This window comes from Acinonyx jubatus, chromosome E2 (genome assembly GCF_027475565.1).
Source record: "Acinonyx jubatus isolate Ajub_Pintada_27869175 chromosome E2, VMU_Ajub_asm_v1.0, whole genome shotgun sequence".
NCBI lineage: Eukaryota > Metazoa > Chordata > Mammalia > Carnivora > Felidae > Acinonyx > Acinonyx jubatus.
In genome coordinates this window covers 42,273,378-42,300,164 of record NC_069396.1, presented here as the reverse complement: position 1 = coordinate 42,300,164, position 26,787 = coordinate 42,273,378, and the positions used below count along the sequence as shown (strand labels likewise).

Below are 26,787 nucleotides of genomic sequence, written 5' to 3'. Positions count from 1 at the left end.
GCCATCAGCCCAGAGCCCGACGCGGGGCTCAAACCCACGGACCGCGAGATCGTGACCTGGCTGAAGTCGGACGCTTAACCGACTGTGCCACCCAGGCGCCCCTAGAACTCCATCTTATTCCAAAACAAAATTTAACTCAAAGCAGGTATGATGCTGTAATATAATAAACAATATATATTTGGTCTCTGTCTGCAGCTCCCGGCCAGAACTCCTAAAACCTTTGCATCTCCTAAGAGATAAAGGTACTAAGAGCATCTTTTTTTTTTTTCTTAAAGATTTACTCTTAAGTAATCTCTATACCCAACATGGCGCTTGAACTCACAACTCCAAGATCAAGAGTCTCACGCTCTTCCGACTGAACCAGCAAGGCGCACCGATCATCTTTTGTTCTAATATTTGGTTCCTAATACAGAGCTCCCAAATCTCTTGGAATTTCCTGGGCAGTAAGAGCATCTTTTGTTCTAATAAAGAGACTCTTGGTGGGCTCCTGGACAGCTTCAGAAAAGGGGCTGGTCACCAGAAAGCCCATCCTCTGGGGAGGAGAAAGGGCTGGAGACTGAGTTGATAACCATGCCCACGTGATGAAACGTCCAAAAAAATCCCTGAACTATGGGGTTTAGAGAGCTCCTGGGTTGGTGAACACGTGGAGGTGCTGGGAGATCGACTCACCTGGAAAAAACACAGGATCTCTGTATTCCTTCCCACATATCTTGCCCTATATATCTGTTCTATCTGGATGTTCCTGAGTTGTATTCCGTTATAATAAACCAATAATCTAATAAGTAAGCTGATTTCCTGAGTTTTGTAAGCTATTCTATCAAATGACCAAACCAAAGAGGGGGTCATGGGAACCCCCAAATTATAGCCAGGTGGTTAGAAATACAGTTCACAAGTTGTGACTGGAGACTGGCATGTGAAGTAGGCGGGATGGGTCATCTTGTAGGACTGAGCCCTTAACCTATGGGTTCTGACATCAACTTCAGACAGTATCAGAAAACGAATTAAATTGTAGGATACCCAGTTGGTGTCTAGGGAGTTGGGAAAATTGGTTGATGACTTGACACATGTGGTGGTAGCCAGAACTACTGAGTAAACTGGTAAGTAGAGGAAAAGCAGTTTTTCTTTTAGTGAGTCAACAATATAAACCAAAACTATAAAACTATTAAGAGAATACAGGAGTAGGGGTGCCCGGGTGGCTCAGTTGGTTAAGTGTCCAACTATTTCGGCTCAAGTCATGATCTCACAGTTCATCAGAGCCCTGCATCTGCACTGTCAGTGCAGAGCCTGTTCGGGATTCTCTCTCTCAAAATAAATAAATAACTTAAAAAAAAAAAAAAAGAATGTAATCAATTCCCTATTTCTGGCTACAAATGATTTATTCAGAAATATGTGTCGGGGAGCCTGGGTGGCTCAGTCGGTTGAGCGTCTGACTTTGGCTCAGGTCATGATCTTGCAGTCTGTGAGTTCGAGCCCCGTGTCGGGTTCTGTGCTGACAGCTTGGAGCATGGAGCCTGCTTCGGATTCTGTGTCTCCCTCTCTCTCTGCCCCTCCCCTGGCTCATGCTCTGCCTCTCTCTCTGTCAAAAATAAATAAACATTAAAAAAAAAAAAAAGAAATATGTGTCCCATGATTGTCTTTAAAAAAAAAAAAATAATAGAAGTGACCAGGTGGCTCAGTTGGTTGAGTGTCCAATTTTGGCTCACGTCATGATCTCACGGTTTTTGAGTTTGAGCCCCTCATTGAGCTCACTACTGTCAGCACGGAGCCCACTTTGGATCCTCTGTATCTGTCTCTCTGCCTCTCCCTGACTTGTCTGCACTCTCTCTCTCTCTCTCAAAAATAAACAAACATTAAAACAAAAAACATAAATAGCGTCAAGGTTCTGTCAAAATCACTTACCTAAAAAAAAAAAATCTCTATTTCTAATAGATCAAGTTCAAACATCACACTAATGTCAAATCTAGTTACCAGTATATTAATACCTCCACATACAGTCATAGTACATGCATAGAGGGAAGAGCTATAGTGACCGACTTCCCAATACAATATCTCTATTATAAAATACCAAAGCTTGATAAACATATACATAGTTAAATATAGTCAATATGCCAAAATGACATCATTAGTATTTTCCAAAGACTTCATCTTTGGATACAAACTAAAAATTATAAATTAGGCTCTAATACCAATTTGATAAGGAAGAAACACAAGTCTGTTGAATACCAAAATGTGAGAGCAATAAACAAAAGACTGAATTATTCAAGTTAAGTTAGAAATCTAAGACTAAGTTCAAATGGAAGTCTAGAATAAGATTTCTCATGTAGTCTCAAAGTTAAAACTGTAGTCAAGTATCAGTTGAAGATCTGGTCCCAACCCACTTACAGAATCTTAAGTTCCAACCAAGCTCATTATTCTCAATGCACAGAGCAGTTCTGTACTCTACCACAGCTTCTCCCCACATTCAACCCATCCTAAATTTCAGCTTATATACTACTTGTATTCATCAGGTTTCTCAGAGAAACAGAACCAACAGGATGTGTTTGTGTGTGTGCATGCACACACACATTTATTTACATTAAGGAACTGGTTCATGTGAAAATCCAAAATCTTCAGAGTAGGTTGGCAGGCTGAAATTGAGGGAAGAGCCACAATCTGAAGTCCAAAAGTGGTCTGGTGGTAAAATTCCTTCTTGCTCAAAGTCACTCTTTGTTCTACTAAGGCCTTCATATGATTGGATGAGGCCCACTCACATCATGGAAGGTAATCTGCTTTACTTAAAGTCTACTGATCTAAAAATTAATATCATCGAAAAAACATCTTCACAGAAACATCCAGAATATGTTACCAAATATCTGGGCACCTGGCCCAGCCAAAGTGACACAACTCTATCCGTAGTATTTCCAGGTGGAAGTAACAAATTCTCCCTCTAAAAATGACAGTGCATTCTACCCCTGTCTATAGCTCCCCCTTCCTAGAATTGAAAGATCTTCAGAAAGATCTGTATTAAAGTAATCTTTGCAACTCCCCCAGTATCCAACGCAGTGCCTTACATACTGCTGACATCTGAATACTTCCTGAATAAATTCCACAGTGGAAAAAGCTATTAAGTAGGCAATTTCCAAAATTACTGGATGACTACATCAAAAAGAAATGACAATTAGAAATCAATAGGATGGGAAAACAGAAAAACAGCATTATTTAAAAAACAGCATATATGGAAAAGCATCGAACCAAGGGAAAAAAAGTGAAAAGTTGCACTTGGTATTTTTCTCCTCTGATAGTTATCCAGAAGTACAGTTCTTGTTGCACATCCAGTATCATACACTAACTCTTGTCAAAAGCATATGAAATACTGAATATTTATTACCTGTTATATATGGTTTAATTATTTAAAATACTAAAAGAGTAGTGTAGAAGAGAAGCCATCTCTTCTACAATGTAGTATCCTTGTACAAACACTGAAAACATGCTCTTCATTTTTTATTTGGGAGGGACACAGGCCTGCTTGTGAATCCCATCACAAACTGCCTCCACAAAGCTTCACTTTCCACATATCTGCACTTTGGCCCCTTCTTCATTCTCGCCCACACTACTTTGTGTCAGCAAGTATTACTACACTGAGTGAAAACATCAGTCTCTGGCCTCTATCATCTCTCTCCTGTATGTATATGCAGCTATAGACATGTCACTCCTAATAGACTTTACTACCAATCTTTGTCTGCAATATTCTGAAATCTCCTCAGCACTTATCACATGCCAATCACTGGTGATCCGAAGACAAAAAAAACCCACCTCCACCTCCAGAGTTCACAACCCAGATGACTTTCCCCTCACCTTTCAAACATTCTTAGAACCAACTCCTTACTACTTTACCTCTAAAGGATGGGGAGCCTGTATGGCTCAGTTGGTTAAGTGCCCGACTCGATTTCAGCTCAGGTCATGGTCTCACGGCTTGTGAGTTTGAGCCCCTCATCGGGCTCCACAGTAGCAGTGTGGAGCCTTCTTGGGATTCTATCTCCCTTTCTCCCTCTCTCTCAAAATACATAAACTTAAGAAAAAAATAGGGGTACTTTGGGTGGCTCAGCTGATTAAGCATCTGACTCTGGGTTTTGGCTCAGGTCATGATCTCGCAGTTCCTGAGTTCAAGTCCCACATCAGGCTCCTCTGCACTGACAGCGTGAAGCCTGCTTGGGCTTCTCTCTCTCTCTCCCTCTCTCAAAATAAAAGACTTTTGAAAAAAGAAATTTTAAATAAATAAATAACTGCTAAAGTAAAAAAACTTGTCCTTTTCATCAATACATTTCATCATCTTCACTGATTTTCTTCCCTCTTGCTTGCACACTTGGGGGGGAAGAAAGACCCTTACATTTCCTTTAACCTAAAGTCATCTCCCACAGTTACAGGTTTGAGACCTTGCTCAGTTAACTAGCTCCTCTCATTTGCAACTTCACTTCTTATGCAAGACTCTTTCCCTCAAATTACTAATATATGCAGATTTACTCAGATGCATCTTTCCTCAAACATAATTTCAGACTAAGCGTAAGGGAAGAATGACTTGTGAGAATAAGAATTTGGGGAGAGTGGCATGCAGAGAGAATGGTAAAACCAAAAAGCAATTAAAAAATTTAGATGGTGAGGCAATAACAAGACAACAGTAATAACACTAAACGCATTTACGAGGACCTTTTTGAAACTGTAAATAGGAGACTCTGAAACATTTCTATCAGGCACAGGATGGCAAAAGAAATGAGTTATACTCATTAACCTGAGAGTAAAATATCTTTAATAGTGTCTTCATTTATCACACTGTCTTTTCCTATTAAATATCAAGCTGTTCAACTACACGTTTTCCAACGAAGGAAAATTTTCAGATTAATAACCCTTCATATGACCAACAAAGAGTTAATAGTTAATTTGCTATGTACGAGGGACATAAGGGGGACAAGATGCTGAGGTCTAGTAGTGAAATATAATAAGAAAGGCGCAATAAGCACAAGAAAATAAAAGACAAAAAGAGAACACAGAAGGTACACCTAACATTTCCTGACTTATGGGAATTAGGGAAGGCTTTGCGGGGTGATGACACTCAAGCAGAATCTAGAAGGATATACCTGATTCCCTCCTGATCCACTCCTAATTTGTTGACAGAAACCACTATATGTACTATCACTTAATTCCTCCCTGCTCCTTGCCCAGTCAACTTTTGAAAAGCCACGTCATTCTTCTCATTTCTCATGTATCTGTTCCTCCTTCTCTATTTTAACTAGTTTAGGTCTGTATTTCCTCTTTTCCAAACTCTTAAAAATACTCCAACTGACCTCACTACTATCAGCCTCTCCTCTCACCCCCCATCAATCTTTGCACAGAGTTGCAGCATAAGCTTCCTAAAGCTGGACTCGGACATGCCACTTTACTGGTTAAAAAACTCTCAATGGCTCCCTACAATCTACCAACAAAATTCAGACTTGTCAGCCTGTCATTCAGATGACAAACTGAATATATTAAGATAAATTTAGCAGTGGAAGCAAAATAAAAGGGGAGGGGAGAGTGCCTGAGCCTGTTATTTGACACATCTTCGCTGTCACTTAAGCTTCCAGAGCTGTTAGTTCTTTTCTTTCCACTGTGACTTCTTAATCTGGTGCGTTGTTCATTTCTTCAACAACAGCCATATAAGGGGAGTAGGGAAAGAGAATTCCAATTCAAGGGAAGCTTGTGAAAAGGCCCCAAATCTGAAGGAACTTGACTGAGTTGAGGACCTGAATGACCCCTAGTATAATCCTTAGTGAGCTGCAAGGTGTTATAAGTCAGGATGAAAGTTTCAGACTCTAGTTGCTTTTGTGTTTGCTTCCCTGGTAGACTGCAAACTCCCTGTGGCTTGGAACCAGACACTTACTTCCTCCCAGATATCCTCTTCCTGTGGCTAACTGTGATTATCTGTCAGGCTGCACCTTAAGACACTGTGTTCTCAAGAATCTTGTCTGTAAGCTCTCTTTTGTTTCCTAGCACCTAGTATACTACCTAGTAAGCACTCAGTAATTCTCCTGAATGAAATAATAAGCACCAGGGGTGCCTGGGTGGCTCAGTCGATTGAGCGTCTGAGTCTTGATTTCGGGTCAGGTCATGATCCCAGGGTCATGGGATGGAACCCCGTGTTGAGCTCTGCTCTGAGCACGGAGCCTGCTTAAGATTCATTCTCTCTCTCTCTCTCTCTCTCTCTGCCCCTCTCCCCTGCACTTGTTCTCTCTCTCATAAATGAATGAATGAATGAATGAATGAATGAATACACCAGGCATATGCAAGCTTCTTCTATGCCCCATTTGCTCCAAACTGTTCTTAGTGTGGTAGTAGGTACCTATGTTCCCAACTGTGCCTGGGTTTCCCCAGAAGCTCTATTTTACCCTCTCCAGAGAGTACCAGGGTTGGAGAAGAGTACCTATCCAGGTTGTGTGAAATGCAAAAGGGGATTTGGAAATCTGACCACTGCTGAAACAAATTATGAGTTACTCTTCTAGTTTTTAGCTCCATCTTCACTCCTAATTACTTCATAGCCTTCTAGTTTCCCTGCACCTGGTGATGGTCAACTGCTGAGCCTTTTAGGAGTTTGGGTGTAAATCAGGCTTTACCTACTGTCTACTTAGGTTGCAGCTTTCTCAATTCTTCTAAGTCATTTAAATTCACCCATTTGCTTTTCAGACTGTTGCTGTTGTCTCCTTTCCAAATCTACCTTGTCCTTTATGGGTTTATGCCTAAAACAATAAAAAAGTCCCTCTCACACAGTTTTAGTAGGATTTATCAGCAGGAAGTAAAAGTAAAAGCTTGTCCAATTTGCAGTCTAAATTTAATCTTCACCCTGTAAGCTGCTTTCAGTTGTGCATTCTTCGTTATAGTTAGTTTTATATCTTAATCTCCCAAACTATCAAACCAAGAGACAGAGATATGAAAATATAAGAACAAATACACACACACACACACACAAAATTGCATCCAAAAGGAATTAAAACAAAACAAAAAACAAACAAAACAAAACAAAACATGGATGAGGAAGGGAGGAACAGAAACAAAACTGTCTAATCTGAGATAGACACAGAATTTATTAGGTTAAAGAGACTTTGAGTCTTCAGATTTGTAAGGTCTACAGAGAAACCATTCAGGAATCAGTGTGGTAACATTTCTCAACTCTTAAGAACAAAAGCTTCCAGAGAGAAAAGTGACTGAGAATCAGACTGACATCAGTAATCAGAATGTTAGAACACAACAAACCCATACCCTCAAAGTTCTACAGAAAAAGATTCTAAATTTAGAATCATACAGTCAAGTGATTAAGAAAAACATAGGCTCACTAAAAAAACTTGCTACCCACACATTCCATGTTGTTTTAATGGTAAAGATACACTCAAACAGTACTGAGGGTGAAAAGAGAATCAAATAAGAGGCCGACACTGAAATAGGAACCCCTGAGTGTCTCTGAATAATCTAGTGAAAGATAATAAACCAAAGTAGAGCAGTAGAGGCAGTAAGAGGTCAAATTTTGGATATATTTTCAAAATAGAGGTGATAGGATCCAAAACGCATATGAGGTGTGCAAGAACAGAGGAATTAAGGATGACTCAAAGGTTTTTGGTCTTACCAACTAAAAGAATGAATTGTCATTCAAATAGATGGAGAAGGCTGAATGAGAAATAGGTATATGCAAGATCCCTACTAGATATCCCTCCAGGTGGCAGTGTTAGGGAGGCAGGTGGTATATACATCAGGAGTTCAAAGAGGTCCAGGATGGAGACAGGAGTCAGTAATGTACAGAGAGTATTCAAAGGTAGGTATTGCAGGAGATTATCAAGAGAAAAGTGCAGATGGTAAAATAAAGTAAATTTTTAAAAGACAGAAACAGTGGGGAGCTTGGGTGGCTCAGTTGGTTGAGCTTTGGACTTTGGCTCAGGTCATGATCTTGCAGTTCGTGAGTTCAAGCCCCACACTGGACACACTGATGTCAGTGCAGAACCCACTTCGGATCCTCTGTCCCCCTGCTCCTTGCCCCTTACCAGCTTGTGCTCTCTCTCAAAAATAACTAAACATTAAAAAAATAAATAAATAAAGAGTGAAAGACACATACACACAGAAACAAGAGAGAATGAGACCCTGGAGCTGGCCAACATATGGAGGTTTGTAGAAGAATCAACAAAAGAGACTGAGATGCAACCCATGAGGTATGAGAGAAAACCAGGATAAGTCAAGTGAAGAAAGTATTTCAAGGAGAACAGACCAACTATGCCATATATTGGTGATGGGTCAAGTAGACTGAGGATAAGCACCAACCACTAGATTCAGCAACATGGAAGTTTTTGGGGACCTTGATTAGTTTGTCATCTGTGCAAATAAAAAACCTAAATAAAATGGGTTCAAAAATTAACAGATAAGTGATGTAGACAATTCCTTCAAGGGGTTTTGGTGTAAAGGAAAGGACAGAAACGGGGTGATAGAAAAGAGGAAACAGTTAAGAGTAGTAGTGTTTTCTTGTTGCTGTTTTTAAGATGGGTGAAATAGCATCATATCTCTTAGACAGGAAAGATCTGGTAGAGAAGGAAAAACTGAATACACAGAAGAGAGAGTACAGAATCACTAAAAGAAATACCTTCAAATCAAGAGAAGATGAAATCTGCACAAGGGGAAGGGTGGTCTGACAGAGAAGAAAGAACACTTTATCTACACTGACCAGAGAAATGGTAGAGGTGTGGAACACAGATGTGAGGAACTGGGTACATGTGGGATACGTTAATCAAAAATTTCTATTTGCTATTCTTTCCTCAATTAAATAGGAAGCAAGGCTCACAGGCTAAAAGTGAAGATGGGAAGGAGGTGTTGGAGGTTGGAGGAAAACAAGGAATAAAAGAGTCATTAGGAAAAATGGAACAAATAGACTATGGAAATGCATTAAGACTGCTGGGAAGTAACTATGACTGATGAGGTTAGTGAATGAAGATTTAGAGTGAAACTGGTCACCATGTCTGTGTTAATATAATCGGGACGGTGGTTTCTCTAAGCTTGTGCAAGAAAGCAGAAGGGCAGGGGGGGTTAGAGTTTATGCTAAGTACTGATTGTAACAACTGCTCATGGAATTTAAACAGGATAAAGAAGGAAGTAAAGTCATGAGGGGGATGTGGGACAGTGAAAGGTAGTAAGATCAACAGACTGTAGAATACAGGAGGTCTGAATGACTTATGGAGTTCAGGTACTAGAGAGACACAGATGGAGATGGTAGCTAGAAATAACAACGAGATAGTTACTCTCTATTAAGCACCTACAGTAAACTAGTTACGTTTGACATTATCTCATTTAATTTTCAGAATGACTGAAAGATGGGCATTATTATCTATATTTAAAAGATGCAGAAGTTAAAAGCTAAGGGTTCAATAACTTGTCCAAGGTGAAAGAGCTCCTAGGCATTCCAACTGGCCTTTTGGGTCACATTTTCTTCCAGAAACAAACACCTCACAAAACTAGAATAAGATCCCTGTGAATAAAATATTTTACAAATGAACTCACACTTTATTCATTAAAAAACTTACCTCAGTGATACCTAGCTTTTAATACAGCTAAGTAAAGTATCGTAGAGAAAGTAAAAGGTAAACTGTTCCTGTAGAAGGCATCTTCTACCACGGAGTAATAAATTGAAGCTAAACCATCTGCAGTTACTGCTATTATTACTTTGGCACTGAGTTTATTATTATAAAAACTCTTGCTATGTGTCAAGAACAGATAATATTTCTTTATTCTTCCTACTTCCGTCTTTCTACTACTACTATTATTATTATTATTTCGGGGGGGGGGCTTTCTGCTGTTTTCTCTACTTCTGATTCAGAAGGCCACAGCTTATCTCACTCTGCTGGAAAGTGCAGTTGGTTTCTGGCATCTGACTTCAGACTCCCAAAATTACTAAATATTTCTGTGGACTGTACAGCAACAATACCCAGTTCTGGCAACCTCACTAAACAGAGGAACCAAAAGAAACTACTGCTTTAAGTGTTACTAGATCCTTGACATTCTAAGTAGTGACTTTGTGAACTGCTAGATTTAGGTCCCCAACTCATGTGAGAATGGAAGAAATCAATAAAGTACTTTACAAGTATTTCATCCACCATACAAAGCTCTCCTACTTGCTCACTAGAGTCTATGAGTACTTCGCTAATTAACAATCAAGAAGTGGGTAAGATACACCAATGGGCAAGACTTAGCAGATGATTTAAGGAAATAATTCATTACCAACTTTTATATTCCCTCTACCAAAGCCCTGATTTTAAGGACAAATCATTTTAAAAGCAGCTAGCTTGGGGCGCCTAAGTGGCTCAGTTGGTTAAGCATCTGACTTTGGCTTAGGCCATGATCTTGCCCTTCCTGAGTTCGAGTCCCGGGTGGGGCTCTGTGCTAACAGCTCAGAGCCTGGAGCCTGCTTCCGATTCTGTGTCTCCCTCTCTCCCTGCCCCTCCCCTGCTCGCACTGTCTCTCTCTTTCTCTCTCTCAAAAATAAATAAACATTAAAAAAATTTTTTTAATCAATAAAAGCAGCTGGCTTATCATTCTTCTTTACAAAGTCTCTTTTCCTAATGCAGCAGCAACCTGGTTTTCATTAGAGTAGTGTATTATCCAGGTAATATGACTTAATATGTTAGATAAGAATTTTGCTCTTTTTAGGGGCACCTGGGTGGCTTAGTCGGTTAAATGTCTAACTCTTGATTTCAGCTGGGGTCTTGATCTCACAGTTCCAGGGATCAAGCTCACTAAGCAATCTGCGCTGGAGCCTATCTGGGACTCTTTCCCTCCCCCTCTCTCTAACCCTCCTCCGCACTCCCTCTCAAAAATAAACAAAAAAGAACTTTACTTATTTTAGCCCATTTTATTTAAATAGTGTAAAAGTCTACATATATGATGCTTATAGTAAATGTGTACTTTCTCCAACTTTGAAATTCCCATAATTAGAAACCTTCAGTAACTACAAGTATCCTTTCATTTATTCAAATATTTACCAAGGGCGTGCTATGTGCCAGGCACTGTTCTAGGCACTGAGGATACAGCAGTGAAGGAGGCAAAAATCCTGCATTCACGAAACTTCCATAATGTGGGCAATCTCTTGGCATCCAGGATCTAGTATGTGCTTGAGCATCATGTTCACAAGACACAGGTGTGAATATACAGTAAACTGAAAACATGCCACCACTTTGTAATTCTCTCAAACATCTTGAACTAATTCTTCCCTTAAATTTTAAATGAAAATTATAATTGAGCTTGAGTCATAAGGTAAAACTCTGTCTTCCTAACAGTGTCAATTGTGTTATAAGATTTTTTTTATCCTCTTGTATCCCTATTCTCCAAAATCTCTCACTGTTGGGGGGGGGGGGCGGGGGACGACAACATATCTTAGGCATTGTAACTTTAGGGAGATATACAATTGTGAACATGGAAAGCATTATTTGGAGATACCCCAAGAAACTTCTACAAGATTAATAAACAAAAATGCTAAATCATTTTCACTTATTCATTAAATAAACATTCGTTCTTCCAGGAGCTCAGACTATGGTGGGGAGGGAAGGTGACAATAAACACATGCAAATAAAGCAAAGCAGATTACGTGCAGATCATAATCAGTGTTAGGAAGAAAAACTCAGAGATGTGACAAAGACTCCAAGAGACAAACTACAGACAGATGATCTATTAGCATACTTAGGAAACTGACATCAAGGTTGCCTTTATGACTTCTTGACATTCATACAGAAGATCCTGTGTATCAAAGCCCATCAAACTTACTTCTATTTTACCTTCACGGAACTAGAGCTAATCTGTGAAATCTCTAGTAGAAAATAAAGGACATCACTCACTTAGTTATGATCTCTGAGATTGGGCTTTTGATTATATTTAGTGTGACCATATAATTTATTACCCAAACTGGAACATTTTCAAGAAAATAAAGGGATACTTTAATAATCATGCCAGAACAACAGGCACAAACAAGGACCTTCCATCAGGGCAAAACAAGCCATACGGTCACCCTAATTATATACCACATCAAACATAACGAATCCAAAATTTTAAGAGCATTGTATAATTCCACATGAATTTAAATTATAAGTAACATCCAAGTAAGGGACATAAATTTTAATCTGGACCATATAAACCAAGTGAATCTCTTACTAAACTTAAGTGAAAAGTGAAACAAAAAGTTTTGTAAAAGTAATCAAAGTACCTCCATGACCTTGGGGTAGGGAAAAATTCCTTAAAAAAAAAAAAAGAAAAGAAAAACACTAGCCATAAATAAAAGTGATAAACATGTCTACATTAAAATGAACTTCTGTTCACCAAAAGAAACCATTAAATGGAGAAAGATGTTTACAACATATATTCCCAGCAAAGGATTCATACTCAAAATGCTGAACTCTAGAAAGAGACATGCATTTCAGTAGTAAAATGGGCACAAGATTTCAAAGGCATTTCATGAAAGATGAAATCCAAATGAGTAAGATATGAAAAAGTGTTCACCTCATTAGCAATCAGGAAGATTAAAGCCAGGTACAATCACACTCACCAGATTGGAGAGAATTAAAATATCTGATACTAAGTATTACTGTTAGTAAAGGATGTGGAACTACAATTCTCATATACTAGTAACTGAAATCAAAACTAGTAAACAACCACTTTGGAAACTGCTTGGCATTTCCTAATAAAGACGAACTTTCCCCATGATCCTCCAATTCAAGTATATACCCTCAAGAGAGGTACACAGGCCATCAGTGTACTTAAACACAAATATTTATAAAGGCATTGTTCGTAATAGCAAAAAACTGTAAACAATTTAATAAACACTAACTGTAGAATATCAAAAACAAATGCAGAATAAAGCTGTGTTATACTCATGATGGAATACTATGCCACAACAAAAGCCAAAATCAAAAATATACAAGATGGTTCCATTTATATAAAGTTCAAAAAAGGACAAACATAAACACTATTACTTAGGGATGTAAACTTAAGTGATAAATCTACAAATGTGAGAATAATGTTTCTATCTAGCTTAAGAGTGTAGTAGTGATAATGGGAAGATGCAGGGGGTGGGAAGCTTCTGAGATTCTGCAATGTCTTTCTTGCCCTGGGTGGTAGTTACACGGAGGTTTGTTTATAAATATTTCATTTCTATGCACGCATCTTTTCAAATGTGTGATTATTTCACAATAACAAACGGGGAAAAAACTCTTCCCAGAGGGGAAAAAATTAACATCCAAAAGAGAATTCTAAGAATGTCACTTGAAGAGATTAACTCAATTGATAGTTTACAAAGATAAGGGATCTCTAAATCCAAAAAATATTGTATTCTAAACTCCATAAATAAACTTTAGGCTTTTATCTGTTAGACTGCCATTCTTCAACCAAATTTTCAAAAAGGTGGAAGTGGAATATCAGATATCAAATTACTCACAAGGCATGTAAATTGTAAAATCTGAAGACCAAACACCCCACTTCTAATTTTAAAATTTGAATTAAGTGCCCAGGGTTGACTAGACAGCTATATAGTAGTTCTAGATTAGATACTGCTAAGTAGAAGAAGCTACCAAAATTTGATAACTTCAGTTTTTACAAACACAATTAACTTCCCAAACCTGTCACACATTAAATAACTCCTACTGCTTAAGAAAAAGCATATATTTTGTGTCGTGAGATTATCAAAGCCGTAAGTACAGATATAAATTCAATGATTAAAAAAATCTTTTCACTGTTGTACTATTTATGAAGTCATGACTGATACAAGGAACAAACTGGCATATGAATTATTACAGAATAATAAAATTTTAGTTTATGGACTCTAGAAGCTGTTGAAAATAAAAGTTTTTTAAAATGTTGGTCATTAACAAAATAAAGATTTTTTAGTTTTCCTGCATAAAAGAACATATTCAAAGATTTTTAAAAGACTTTTTGAAATCTTACGTATGTACGTATTTTTTTTCACTGTGAAGAATAAAGGCACAGCCAATTCAACAATAAGTCACTAGGCTGGCAACACACCTTAAATAAAAAATTATTAAACGCCCTTAATGAAAAGTACTGTATAAGGCTCTCATTGAGAACTTTAGGAAGCCTTTTTTATAATTTCATAAAGCCGTAAAAACTAAGACAACATACAGCTAAATATCCATGGGGGGAGAGCGGGGTGGCAAGGAACCTAAGATAAAAAAATTTAAGACCTCTTACTCAGGTAATAAAATTTGTTCCAACCCAAGTGTTATTAAAAAGGACACAAAAAACGTCACTAAAACGTTTGCTTGATATTGTGAAACGACTCTCCTGTAAGTTATACGTTAATTTTCTTTTATTTTCCTTTTACAGATTTAGATGATTTCTTCCTAGCCCTTGGCCCTCTGTCTCTACCACGGTATTCATTCTGTAACTCCACCAGATGTGCTGGGAAAGCTACCTTGGTTATCTTGCTACCCTCTCCTAAGTATTCTTAACTTGCGAGATTTCTTTCTAGAGAATGAGCTAGTTTATTTTCTTCCTGGTTTTCTGGCGGAGCGAAGGCACAGGACGTGTGAACGGAAAGAAAACCCACTCAGCCTGTGCGACCCTTTAATTACATACTCTACTACGGGTAGGGCACTATCCTCAACACCCAGAATCCGCCGGCCCAGGGAGGCTGCCCGACGATCGGTCAGCGCCCAATGACCACTCCGGTTAAGGGTACTCCGCACCGGCTTTCCAGAAACAGGGTCGATGCGACAACAGCAAGCAGCTTTAAAGAGGTGGTTGCACAACAGCCTTGGAGAAGGATTCCGGTTTAACAGGTAAACACCACGTATGAGACAAGTGGGATGCGATCTGCTGGATGGTACCGATGGCACTTCGAGAACGTCTGCGTCGCTGAGCAAACCCAAAGTTTTGCACATTACTTACAGTTCACCTGATGAATTCCGTAACGAATTGAAATTAAGAACGTGAGAAAATAGGTGCCTCAGATTCAACAAATCAGCACTAAACTCAAGCTAGGCGGAAAAATTCTTTGAATACTTAGGCTTTGTTTTGCGGTAAGACGACAGAACCACCGAATTTCGGAGTTGGAAGACACGTCTCTCCGTGTTCTCCGGCCCGTTCTCGGACTTCAGGGCCGCCCCGCCCGCCCCGCTCACCGTCCTGTAGTTCCCGGATTGAAGGCGCGGACCTTCGGGGTGGGAGCCGGGAAGCCCGGGGAGGCCGCGGCCCAGCCCGAGACGCCGGGGCCCGGAGGGAGGGAAGGGAGCGGCCTCGACGACGGAGGGGGCAGGGAGGGAGCGAGGAGGCCGCGGGCCGAGAGCGGGGCGCAGCACCCCACCCCGAGGCCCGCCCCGGCGTACCTTTGGCGAGAGCTACGGTGGAGTTCTCGGTGTCGATGGTGTAGAGGATGCCCTCGTAGCGGATCTCCGCCTTGGAGATAAGGCTGATCTTGCTGCCGATGTAAGGGGTGCCCCCGCTCATGGCGCCGCCGCCGCCGCCGCTCCCGGCCGCTCGCAGAGAGGCAGATCCCACGTCGCTGTCGCCGCTCCTCAAGTCCGCTCGCTCCGTCGGCGCCTACAGCAGCCGCCTCAGACCCAACATGGCGGCGGCGCCGGCTCCGCTACCCTCCCCCAGCCTCCCGCCCTCAAGCCGCGGCGCGGCGGCGGCGGCGGCGGCAGCGGCGGCGGCGCGGGGCATGCTGGGCTGGCGAGGCCGCGCTCTCGCGAGAGTCGGCCGGTTTCGAGCGGCTCAGCTCTCCGCGGCGTGCGGCCTCGGTGGTCCAGACAGCGCCGCTTGGCGAAGCCCAGGGCTGCCGTGTCCGCGCGGGCGGAGAGGCGACTCAGGGAGAGACGAAGTACCTCGTGGCTCTCGGACGCCGTGGGCTGGAGTGGAAGTGCGCGCGGCGCTCTTAACCTCACCTGCGGCCTCCGCCATTTCCAGACCCGTCGTGTCTTGTCCTAACTCCTGTGTCTTTGCTAATGCGGATACCTCAGCCTGGAAATCCGCCTCCAAGCTGCTGGCGAGCCCCTCTATGACCGGGTCCTTTCCCCTTTGAGACTATTATGCCCCTTTTGAAGCTCTCAAGGCCCCATTACAGCATCCATTAGCCAACTATCCCGCCCCCCCGTTCTCTCTTTCGCAGCTGCTGGAGCTGGGACTCTGTCCAATACTTTCAGATGGTCTCATCTAGACTCATGGCTTTCAATACCACTGTACACAGACCAATCCCAAGCATTTGTCTGCAGCTTTGACCGGTTCTGTGAACTCTGGATTCATATAAGCCATAGTCTTCTCAACCTCTCTAGTTGGATGTCTAATCAGCATCTAATTAACTTTGTGTATCCAAAGCAATACTCCCGATTTTCCCTCTAAAGTTAACCTTTGCTCATTATTTACCGCTGAGGTAACTGGTATCATTAATTCACCTGCTCATCCTTGGAGTCATCCTTGACTTCTCTCTCACCCCCACATCTGTTCTCACTGCAAATCCTGTCCATTCCACCTATAAAATATACCCTGATCACTTCTCGCCATTTCCATCCCTACTCTTAGCACAACAAACCCCACTTACCCTGCCCAGCATTATTGTAATAGCCTCCTAAAACATCCCTCTACCTCTCTTCTTGCCCCTGGTAGTTAATTGTGGACACAGCAGCCAGAGGGAACATGTCAAAACCTAAGTCAGATCATGTCCTTCCTGTACTCAAAACTCTCCACGGTTATCCCGTCACACAGGAGTGAAAGCCAGACTCCTTACTTAGGCTTATAAAAAATATATGATTTAGCTTCTTGTTACCTCATTTCACCATTCTGTTCTAGCCCCCCTTTCTTCACCCAGAACTTTTGCACTTCATTCAGATCTCAAATGTGACTTCTAGAGATGACTTTCCTTATTGTCTTCATTAAAATAGGACAGCCCCATCACTATATGCTCTATATGCTTACTTTTTCTTCATAGCATTTATCTCTCCCCTGTGTGTCTTTTTAATTGTGTGTGTGTGTATGTCTCCTTCGCTAGAATGTAAACATTTTGAGGCAGGGATGTTTTGGTCACTGCAGTATGGTCAGGACCTAACATAGCTCCTGGCACAGGGTGGCTTCTCAGTAAATTTGCTATGTGAACGAGCAGTTGGATGAGGGCCGGGCACAGACACGATGTCTGGTGAGCTAAGTGAACAAATGGCGAGAAGCTTGACAATGCAGAGAGGGAAAGGCAGGAGACAAGACTAGAGGTTGTTTTGGGTCTGATGCACAATGGCTTCAAAGGAAGGCTATGAAATACCTGCTTCAGTACAAGCTTCCTGCCGGGGAGTTGAGCTCTTACTCCTGTTCATTCCTTTCCCTTTGAACCCTGGAACCTAGCTTGGCTTCTCATGCTTCCTGAGTGAGCTCATCTTTTTTCCATCTCAAAGCTGATGATTCCCAAATTTACATCTTCATTCCTGATCTCCTGACTTCCAGGTCATACAAACTATGTACTTTCTAGATGCAATTGCTTGGGGCGTATCTCACAGGCACTTCCAACTCAACATGTTCAAAATTATCTGCATCTATACCCTTCCTTCCCCAAAATAAAACTGCCCTTTATCCATGCTCCTCATTCCCATCACTGGCAGGACTCCCCCAGGTATCCCATACTGAAACCAAGAGTACTCATCTAGCTAGGCCCAATCAATCACCAATCTTTGTTGCTTTTACTTAATGTTTTGCAACTCATGGTTTCCTGTACTCTGTGGCATTATCAACTATGCTGATCAGTGTGATAGCCCATAGTATATTATGCACATGAATTTCCAACTTATGTGCTAGAAAATGGTTGAGAACTGTGACACATTTCATTACTGTGGCTTCCAAAAACCCAAATCCCATGTTGCTCCCCTGCTTAAGAGCTACAAGATCCCGATTCTTTTTTTCTTTTTTAAATTTTTTTTATGTTTATTTATTTTTGAGAGAGAGACAGAGTGCGAGCAGGAGAGGGGCAGAGAGATGGGGCGCCTGGGTGGCTCAGTCGGTTAAGCGACCGACTTCGGCTCAGGTCATGATCTTGCGGTCCGTGAGTTCGAGCCCCGCGTCGGGCTCTGTGCTGACAGCTCAGAGCCTGGAGCCCGTTTCAGATTCTGTGTCTCCCTCTCTCTGACCCTCCCCCATTCATGCTCTGTCTCTCTCTGTCTCAAAAATAAATAAACATTAAAAAAAAAAAATTTAAAAAAAAAAAAGGAGAGGGGCAGAGAGGGAGACACAGAATCCAAAGCAGGCTCCAGGCTCTGAGCTGTCAGCACAGAGCCTGATGCAGGGCTGCGAACCACAAGGCGTGAGATCGTGACCTGAGCTAACGTTGGACACTCAAACAACTGAGCCACCCAGGTGCCCCAACAAGATCCCAATTCTAATGTGTGTGGGGAGATTCCCATGTAATCCCTGGACACCAGCTGTGGTGTCCTACAATTCAACTTAATTTTGACACTGTTTACCCAGATTCCACAGGTTGAGGGCTCAGTCCTACAAGACTGCCCTACCCCCTTCAGATGCCAATCATAAGCCCAGGTTATTACCAGTGCCTCTGACCAACCAACTACAGACTGGGGGGCTCCAGTGATTCCCTCCTTGGACATCAGACCCAGTCCCAAGTACAGGTTACCATACTTCTGACAAACTGACTATATCAGAGGTTCCTACAACCCCCTTTCTTGGGTTCAATTAATTTGCTAGAGCAGCTCACAGAACCCAGAGAAATATTTTACCTACTAGATCACTGGATTATTATAAAAGGATAGAACTCAAGGGTGAGTGGGTGGCTCAAGGGGTTAAGCGTCGGACTTCGGCTCAGGTCATGATCTCACAGCTCGTGAGTTCGAGCCCCGCGTCGGGCTCTATGCTGACAGCTCAGAGCCTGGAGCCTGCTTCAGATTCTGTGTCTCCCTCTCTCTCTGCCCCTAACCCACTCGTATCCTGTCTCTGTCTCTCTCAAAAATAAATAAACATTAAAAAAAAAAAAAAAAAACCTCAGGAACAGCCAGAGGGAAGAGATGCACAGGACAAGCTATGTTGAAAGGGGTGTGGAGCTCCTATGCTCTCTCTAGGTGTGCTGCCATCCCCAAATCTCCACATCTTCACCAGCCTGGAAATTCTCAGAACCCCTTCATTTTGGATTTTTATATAAGTTTCATTACACGGACATGATTGGCCATTGGCAATTGATTCAATCTCCAGCCCCTCTTGACTCCCAGAAGTTGGGAGTGGGGGTTGTAGAGGGTGAGAGAGTGGGACTGAAAGTTCTAACCTGTAATTACCCTGTCCACTGCACTGGCAACCAGCCGCAATTCTTAGGTACTTTCTAAAAGTTACCCCATTAACAACAACAAAAAAAGCAAGAATAAACAAACAAGGTTCCTTTATCACTATCATTACTTAGGAAAGTTCAAGGATTTTAAGAGCGCTCTTCCAGAAACAGGATGAAGACCAAACATGTATTTTTTTATTATAAATGACAATATAACAAGTTCACCTGGGCTTCAAATGCCTTGAGGGCAAGATATGATCTATGTGTCTTACAGGCTTCCCCTTCTATTAGGACTTGGGCCCCAAACTTTGGGAGATGATGGAACTGTCTTTCAGTTCAGGCCCCAGCCTTCTGCACTGTCACACATTTAACCCAAGAGGAGGATTGGCTCTGTGTTCTGAATGTTCATGTATTCTTGTCTGTTGCTTTAGCCCATAGGGATGTTTAAAGTATCACTGGTTTCTTCTTGGCCAAGCAAAGCCCTCTGACTGGTGGCAGGCCCCATCATTTGCCTGCCCCCATGGCAAATGGCCACTAATCTCTTCTCATCTATAAAGTCTTGTTCCCCTTCTCCACAATGTACTTTCTGTAGACTACTTTGTGATATCTGTAAAAATATTTTTACTTTACTCATTTCCCCCTAACCCCCCCCCCGTTAATACAGGGGAAATGGTCATCCATTGTGACCTTTTCAACCTCATTGGAAGTGGAATTTGGAAGATTTTTTTTTTTTGCCATATGTACCCATTAGGGATATGCCCATTTTATCCCTAGAGAGGCCCTCCCCGTCAGTGTTTCCTCTAGATTTGGGATAGACTGTTGTTACTTCAGTTAAATAACCTATGACATTGTTGGCCTGCATTTAAGGCCTGTGTTTTGGGAAAATATGTTCCTTCAGACATCAGAACCACTCTCAGTGCAGTGAGATGCTCATTCTATGAGACATGCAATAAACAGATTAATTGATGGTGCTGTGGAGGTGCTATGTCCCGTGTTTGCTCTGTGGTGCAGACACAAAGTGAAATTGTTACTTATTTCTCTCTTACTCTTTCCTTTCAGAGCATGATCACTGAATTTACGTAGGTAAATGCACAGATGATACAATTTCATTGTTTGCTGCCTTTCGATGAATAGTAGCTCTGAGTAACATGTTTTTATTTCTAATTTTTAAATGAGGAAACTGAGGCTCAGAGATGTCAAGTAACTTAGATCCAACATTAAGGTGGGAAATCACGAATTTCAACCACATCTGTATGATTCCATTAATGTGTGTGCTTTATACCATTCTAGGATGGCAAATTGAACTTTTCATCAAGTGACAACTGAAGTAGATAGCACTGTTTGCCTGGAGGTTTGTGTTGCAAGTTCTGAGGATGTGTCTGAAACCATCAGGACCTTGTGCCATGATCGATTATCAGTATCTTCCATGGACAGGAGGTGGAAGAATGGTGATGCCAGGAAATCTCCGCCTATACCACCTTCTGTGAGAGTGCATATGATAAAGTGCTTTGTAAACTTAATAGCACTCTGTAATTAGTTACAATATTCTTATCATCATGCAAATATCTGTCCAAAGACCTTAACAACAAACAACAGAAATGGGTAAGAAGTGTGTGATTGGAAAGTAAACAAAGCAATAAAAATCAGTCTATAATGAATTTATCTGAGGAAAAGCTTTCTCTTTTTTAAAAATTTACTTATTTGAAAGAGAGCAAGTGCGAGGGGGAGGGGCAGAGAGAGAGACAGAGAGACAGAGAGACAGAGAGAGAATGAGAAGCAGCTGACAGTGCACGGAGCCAGATGTGGGGCTCGATCTCACGAACCTCAAGATCATGACCTGAGCTGAAATCAAGAGTATGACGCTTAACCACACCCCAAGGAAAAAATTTATAAAATGCAAATCTTAGGGTGTGAGATCTGGCCCTCAAACCTTACCTCAAAAAACCTTCAATGACTCCTGTGGCTCTGTGACCTTAGAATAACCTGGGGTCTGTTTACAAAACCCTGTGTGAACTGGCTCTTGAAGTCTCCTGTCTCAACTTTTTTTTTTTTTTTTAATATTTAGTTATTTTTTATTTTAAGAGAGAAGGACAGAGTGTGAGCAGGGGAGGAGCAGAGAGAGAGACACACAGAATCCGAAGCAGGCTCCAAGCCATCAGCACAGAGCCCGATGCAGGGCTCGAACTCACTAATGGTGAGATCATGACTTGAGCCAAAGTCAGACGCTCAACTGACAGAGCCACCCAGGTGCCCCTCCTGTCTCAACTCTTATTACTCCCCTTTACTGTCCCACATTCTTGTTGCTGGGTACAGTTGGTGCAGCAGCACCGGCGAGGGGCAGGGGTGGGGGTGGGGCGGTGGGGTGGAGTGTGGCAAGTCCCCAACAGATCAAGTCGAGCCGCTTGCTGCTGACAAAATCCAAAGGCAGAGAAATGAGTGGAGGTGAAACAAGAAAGGAATTTATTTCAGGGAGGCCAACACCAGGAAGACAGTAGACTGGTGTCTCAATGGTCTCCAAAGTGTAGAAAATACTTCCAGGTTTTTAAAAGAAAGTGTGGTCTGTGCACCTGGGCAGTAAAGATCAGGTCAATCCATGTCTCGGACTCAATCACTGGCAGGGTCTTGCTGGCTCAGAGCAGTCCTTGTTGCTTGAGGGGGTAGGTTCAGGTCCCATCACGGGATGCTTTGCCCTCAGGGTCTTCATCTGAGCCACGAACCAAGCTGGAAAAAGGAACCCAACTAGGAAGTTTGAGATCAAAATTGGAAGCAGCCCAAGTCCTCTTTCATTCTCACCACCCTCCAGGCTTTGTCCTCCATTCCAGAAGCCACGTAAATCTTCTCTCTGAATCCCCCTCTGGAGCCTTCTCACTGCAGCTCTAAGTCTAGATATCACTCCAGTCCAAGGGCCTTCTCATTGCTGTCCTGAGAGCAGCTGTTGAGATAGTTGCTCTGTCCAAGCGATCCTATCCAACCTTCCTATCCAACCTGTGCTAACTCTGCCGTTGAGCTAATCACATTGTGGTGAATTGCCTGTATATGTATCCATTTTCAACATTAGTTCACAAGTTGTGCCGAGAGCAGGGACTGTATATGTGCCTTTTCACCACTGCATTCTCAAGTACTGACTCAGGACCATGTGCAGACCTGCAAAATATCGGTCGGTCTCTCTCTGTCAAGAGACCAATGATTTTTTGGCATTTTGTAAACTTTCAAGAAAGATACAGTGAAGGTGACCTTTTTTATTTTATTTTTTATTTTTTTATTTTTAGGAGACAGAGCATGAGGGGCAGAGGGAGAGAGAATCTTTAACCAGGCTCCATGCTCAGCATGGAGCCCAAATCGTGGCTCGATCCCATGCCCCTGGGATCATGACCCGAGCCAAAATCAAGAGTCGGATGCTTAACCCACTGAACCACCCAGGTGCCCCAGAAGGTGACCTTTTTAAAAAATAGGAGATACAGAAGGGACGACTTCCAGCTTTACAGATTCTATTTTAATACGTGAGGCCTTAAAATGAGTGGTGTAGGAGCTTCATTATGGCACCTGTGTTCTATGTTTGGTTTTTTTTTTTTTAAAGTGAAATGTTTTGCCTCCAATCCAGGCATTTTTATTCATTTCTTGTTGTGTACTAAGTTAACATGCAAATTTCAATTGCCAGTTGAGTAGTTCTGGGTGATGTTTTCTTGTTACTATATGGCAGACACCCATGGCTTTCTCATTCACCCCATCTGGGCCTCCAGTGTGGTCTAATTATCCTGAAAAGCCAAGATGTGTTAGAGCTGAGCTTGATTACTCTAATGGCACACAGTGTTTTTACAAACCTCCCGATTCCTGAATAATTATCATTATCATATGTATGTGTTTAGCCAAAAGCTTAATTGGAAAATTCCAGAATGAAACAATGCTACATGAGGAAAAAAAAAACAACAAAACTTCCAGTCATTTTCTTAAAAAAAAAAAAATTAAAAAAATCAAAGTACTGCTAATACATGCACAAGGTTAAACCATCAAATCATGCAGACGGGTTTCTATCGCAGGGCAATTATTCCCAGCCTATGTCTCCCCCGCCGTGGTCCTACGGAGGCAGCCACTTTTAACTCATTCGGCTGTTTCTCTTGGTGGTTTCTCTAAATAATATGCTTACATCACCAGTTCTTGATTCATCCATTTTAGACATTATCTTAATTTCTAGCTATGTTAAATGAAGGTTTATCTTACAGGGGTAGTACTTAGGGATATTTTAAAGTTCTTTTCCATTCCCTAGTTGCCTTTATTTCCTTCATGCGGGACTGAGGTCCAGGCTGTATGCATTGTAAGGTGGGCTTGTCATGTCTGGGTGGTGCCTGTTCTGACCATGCACAGCCTTTGCCCTACCCATAGTTCCATGGTATGAGGATGGCCCTCGCCTCTTGGTGCTATGTTTTGTTTTGCTTATCTTAGTGTGACTCTTCCTTTTGGAGGCTTTCCTCAAAGTCTGGTGACTATTGGAGCACATATGAGAACAGGATCATAGGGAATCTCTGGATGGGACCTCTGGGCTTGCAGGGGGCTCACAAATTGAAGGAATTCACTTAGGGTGATCAGGTGGGAAGCCACTCTCTTAATTAGCTGGTGAACCTCTAGATGACAGATTGTGGAAGTTTGGGGATGTTCGATTCTCTTTTAGAGAAGAACCTTTGCCCTATTTCTGGGGATGGTGTATGTCAAGCCAGCACGTGGCTGCTCGTTCCGAGTGGTGGGGAGTGGGCAAGGTTCAGCCCCTTGTCTTACTCCTACCCTTTGTTATACTGGGTATTTATATGACACAAGCCACTTGGGAGTCCAAAGGGATGATTTGCTCTCTGCTTGGCTGCTGTTTCCTTCCCCGCCATGTGCATTCCAGTCCTTGGCCTCCTGTACTTGCCTTTACCAGTTGCCTCCATTCTCGGTTTTTGTGTGTATGTCTGGCAAAATAGACATAAAATTGATCATTTTCACCATTTTTGCGTGTAAGGTTTGATGGCATTAACTACAATCACAGTGTTGTGCAACCATCACCACCATCTACCTTCAGAACTTTCCCATCTACTCAAACTGAAACTCTGTACCTGGTAAACAATACCCCCCTGTTCTCCCCTCCCCGCAGCCCCTGGCAACCACTATTCTACCCTCGGTCTCTATGATTTGACTACTCCAGGAACCTCATATCAGGGGAATCATACAATATATGTTCTTTGTGTCCACCCTCCATTTTACATCAGTAAGGCTGTTGAAATTTCTTATCTCCGATTTCTACTGAAGTTCCCAGCTCTGGTTGTGGATTTGCACCTTTTACCTCTTTTACTGTTCTTTCAGTAGGGTAGTGGGAAGGCACGGAGATAAAAATGTGAGGTTAAACAGCCATTTAACCAGAGTTTACTTATTTGGAAGAGGGGGGCATTCCAACAAAAGGACAGATATTGTTTGATTGCACTTGTATGAGGTACCTGGAATAGCCAAATTCACAGAGACAGAAAGTAGCATGGTGGTTACCAGGGGCTGGTGGCAGGGGTCGTGGGGAGTTATTGTTTAATGAGTACAGAGTTTTCAGTTTGGGGAGAGGTGGTGGTGATGGTTGTACAACAGTCTGAATACACTCAAAGCCACCAAACTATACATTTAAAAATGGTGAAATTGGTCAATTTTATGTTATGTATACTTTATCACAACAAAAGCTTTTTTAAAGAAAGGAAATAATTGAGACTTCTATCTTCACTGCATTTAATTCTATTACAATTGAGCGTCAGAGGAAAGGTAGCTCCTTTAAAATGTGACAGAAGGGGGGGGTGCCTGGGTGGCTCGGTCCGTTAAGCGTCCCACTTCGGCTTCGGCCATAATCTCTCGGTTTGTGAGTTCAAGCCCTACATGGAGCTTGCTTCGGGCTCTCTGCTGTCAGTGCAGAGCCTGCTTTGGATCCTCTGCCTCCTCCCCACTTGCCTTCTCTCTCTCTCTCTCTCTCAAAAATAATACATAAACATTTTTTTAAAAAAAATGCTATGGAAGGTGGGGTTTTAATTCTGGAAATGACAGTATCTTGTATTGGACCCACTTACTTGTTTATAACGATTACTAACCCTAGAAGAAAAACATTTTTTAATGTTATTGCTTGAAGGCACTGGTAAACAATCTAGAGCAGGCAGGAATTGAAGGGAACATGAGTCTTGTAAGAAGGGAAGGAAATAGGTTTAGTGCCAATTTATTAGGCTTTTCCTCTGAGGACATTCCGCCTTTCAGCAACACACGGCACCTTGTAGAGTAGGGTTAAGATATAAAGAGGTGGTTTTAGTAGCTGAAGAGACTGAGCTTAGATTTTGGGGCTGCCAAAACAGTTGGGAATTGAGGGGTGACCTCCCAGGAAGGAGTCATACCACAAAATGTGCATATAAATTCCCGCAAATCTCTGGCTGACTCCTAAAGGGAACATGCACAGGGCAGGACCTCAGGGACCCCAGTGAAAGTTTTAGGTAGAATTTTAGGCAGATATTTCTGTACTAGTTTGAAGTTCAAGTCCTGACAAGTAGGAAGGGCTCGAGGAACTCCCAAATCTTTTTATAGAAAACCAAAAGTAAGCCCAGAGTTGAATTTATCAGAAATCAAAGACATCCTTGGGGTGGCCTAATGGCAGACTGGATACAAGAGAGTCAAGTTGAAGACAAGTCAGTAGAAATTATTCAAATGAAGATTTGAATAGGGAGAAAATGATGGAAGATGAGTAAGAGTCTCTGTGACTTTTGGGAAAATATCAAAATGGTCTATTAGATGTGCATTTGGAGTCCCAAAAGGAGAGGAAAAAAAGAATGGGGTAGAAAAAAATATTCCAAATACCAGTGTTCAAAATTCCCCAAATCTGGTGAGGTACATCAACCCCAGGTCCAAGACTGAAAAGAGAATCTGTAACACAGCTTCATAGCTGCTTTTGTTTTGTTTTGTTTTGTTTTCTTTTGTTTTCCTGAAGTGTATGTATAGATGTAAAGTTTGATGAGAGGGGAGACTTAGTCCATGGGCAGCCACAAGATGGGACATGAAGTTAAAATCCAATGACTTCTAGGCCCACGGTTAGCTTGATGTAAAGGAATGCAGAAGGCCAGCCCCTCTGTGATGGAGCTTCAATAACCAGGGCACAATAGGCCAGGAAACAATGACAATGCTTATTCCTGTATCTGTGGGCTTTGTAAGTATCTCTCCCAGGGTACCAGGGCCACGGCAAGGGTGAAGCAAGGCAGGTACCTAACATGCAAAATTTAAGAAGGCCCTCATTCCCAAGATAGAGTTCCAATAAAGAGACAGAGGGCTGCTCCAGCACATGATCTGTTCGGATGACATCTGTCAAAGGAACACAATGCCACCACAGCATTAGGGATCATGATCCCATGAACAGCCTTGGCATGCCGTGAAATGATACCGACCAGCCCATTAAGGTACTGCTAATAAAGCATTTATCATTTGATCTTCCTATGACTTGCATTGCAGAGCAGAGAACCAGC

The 26,787-nt window shown here is 42.0% G+C and overlaps 1 protein-coding gene across 4 annotated transcripts in view; it reads right to left on the bottom strand.

The window, feature by feature from the left end:
• Window positions 1-15,674, bottom strand: part of LSM14A (LSM14A mRNA processing body assembly factor) — a 57,919-nt gene extending 42,245 nt beyond the window's left edge. Inside the window, exon 1 of one of the 4 annotated variants that reach the window (XM_053211143.1) lies at window positions 15,366-15,674. In XM_053211143.1, the coding sequence (XP_053067118.1) occupies window positions 15,366-15,486 (121 nt within the window). In that variant the 5' untranslated portion in view covers window positions 15,487-15,674. The remainder of the gene's footprint in view (window positions 1-15,365) is intronic. The other 3 variants (XM_027044923.2, XM_027044922.2, XM_027044921.2) reach the window with 3 other exon arrangements.
• Between the last annotated feature and the right edge of the window lie 11,113 nt (window positions 15,675-26,787).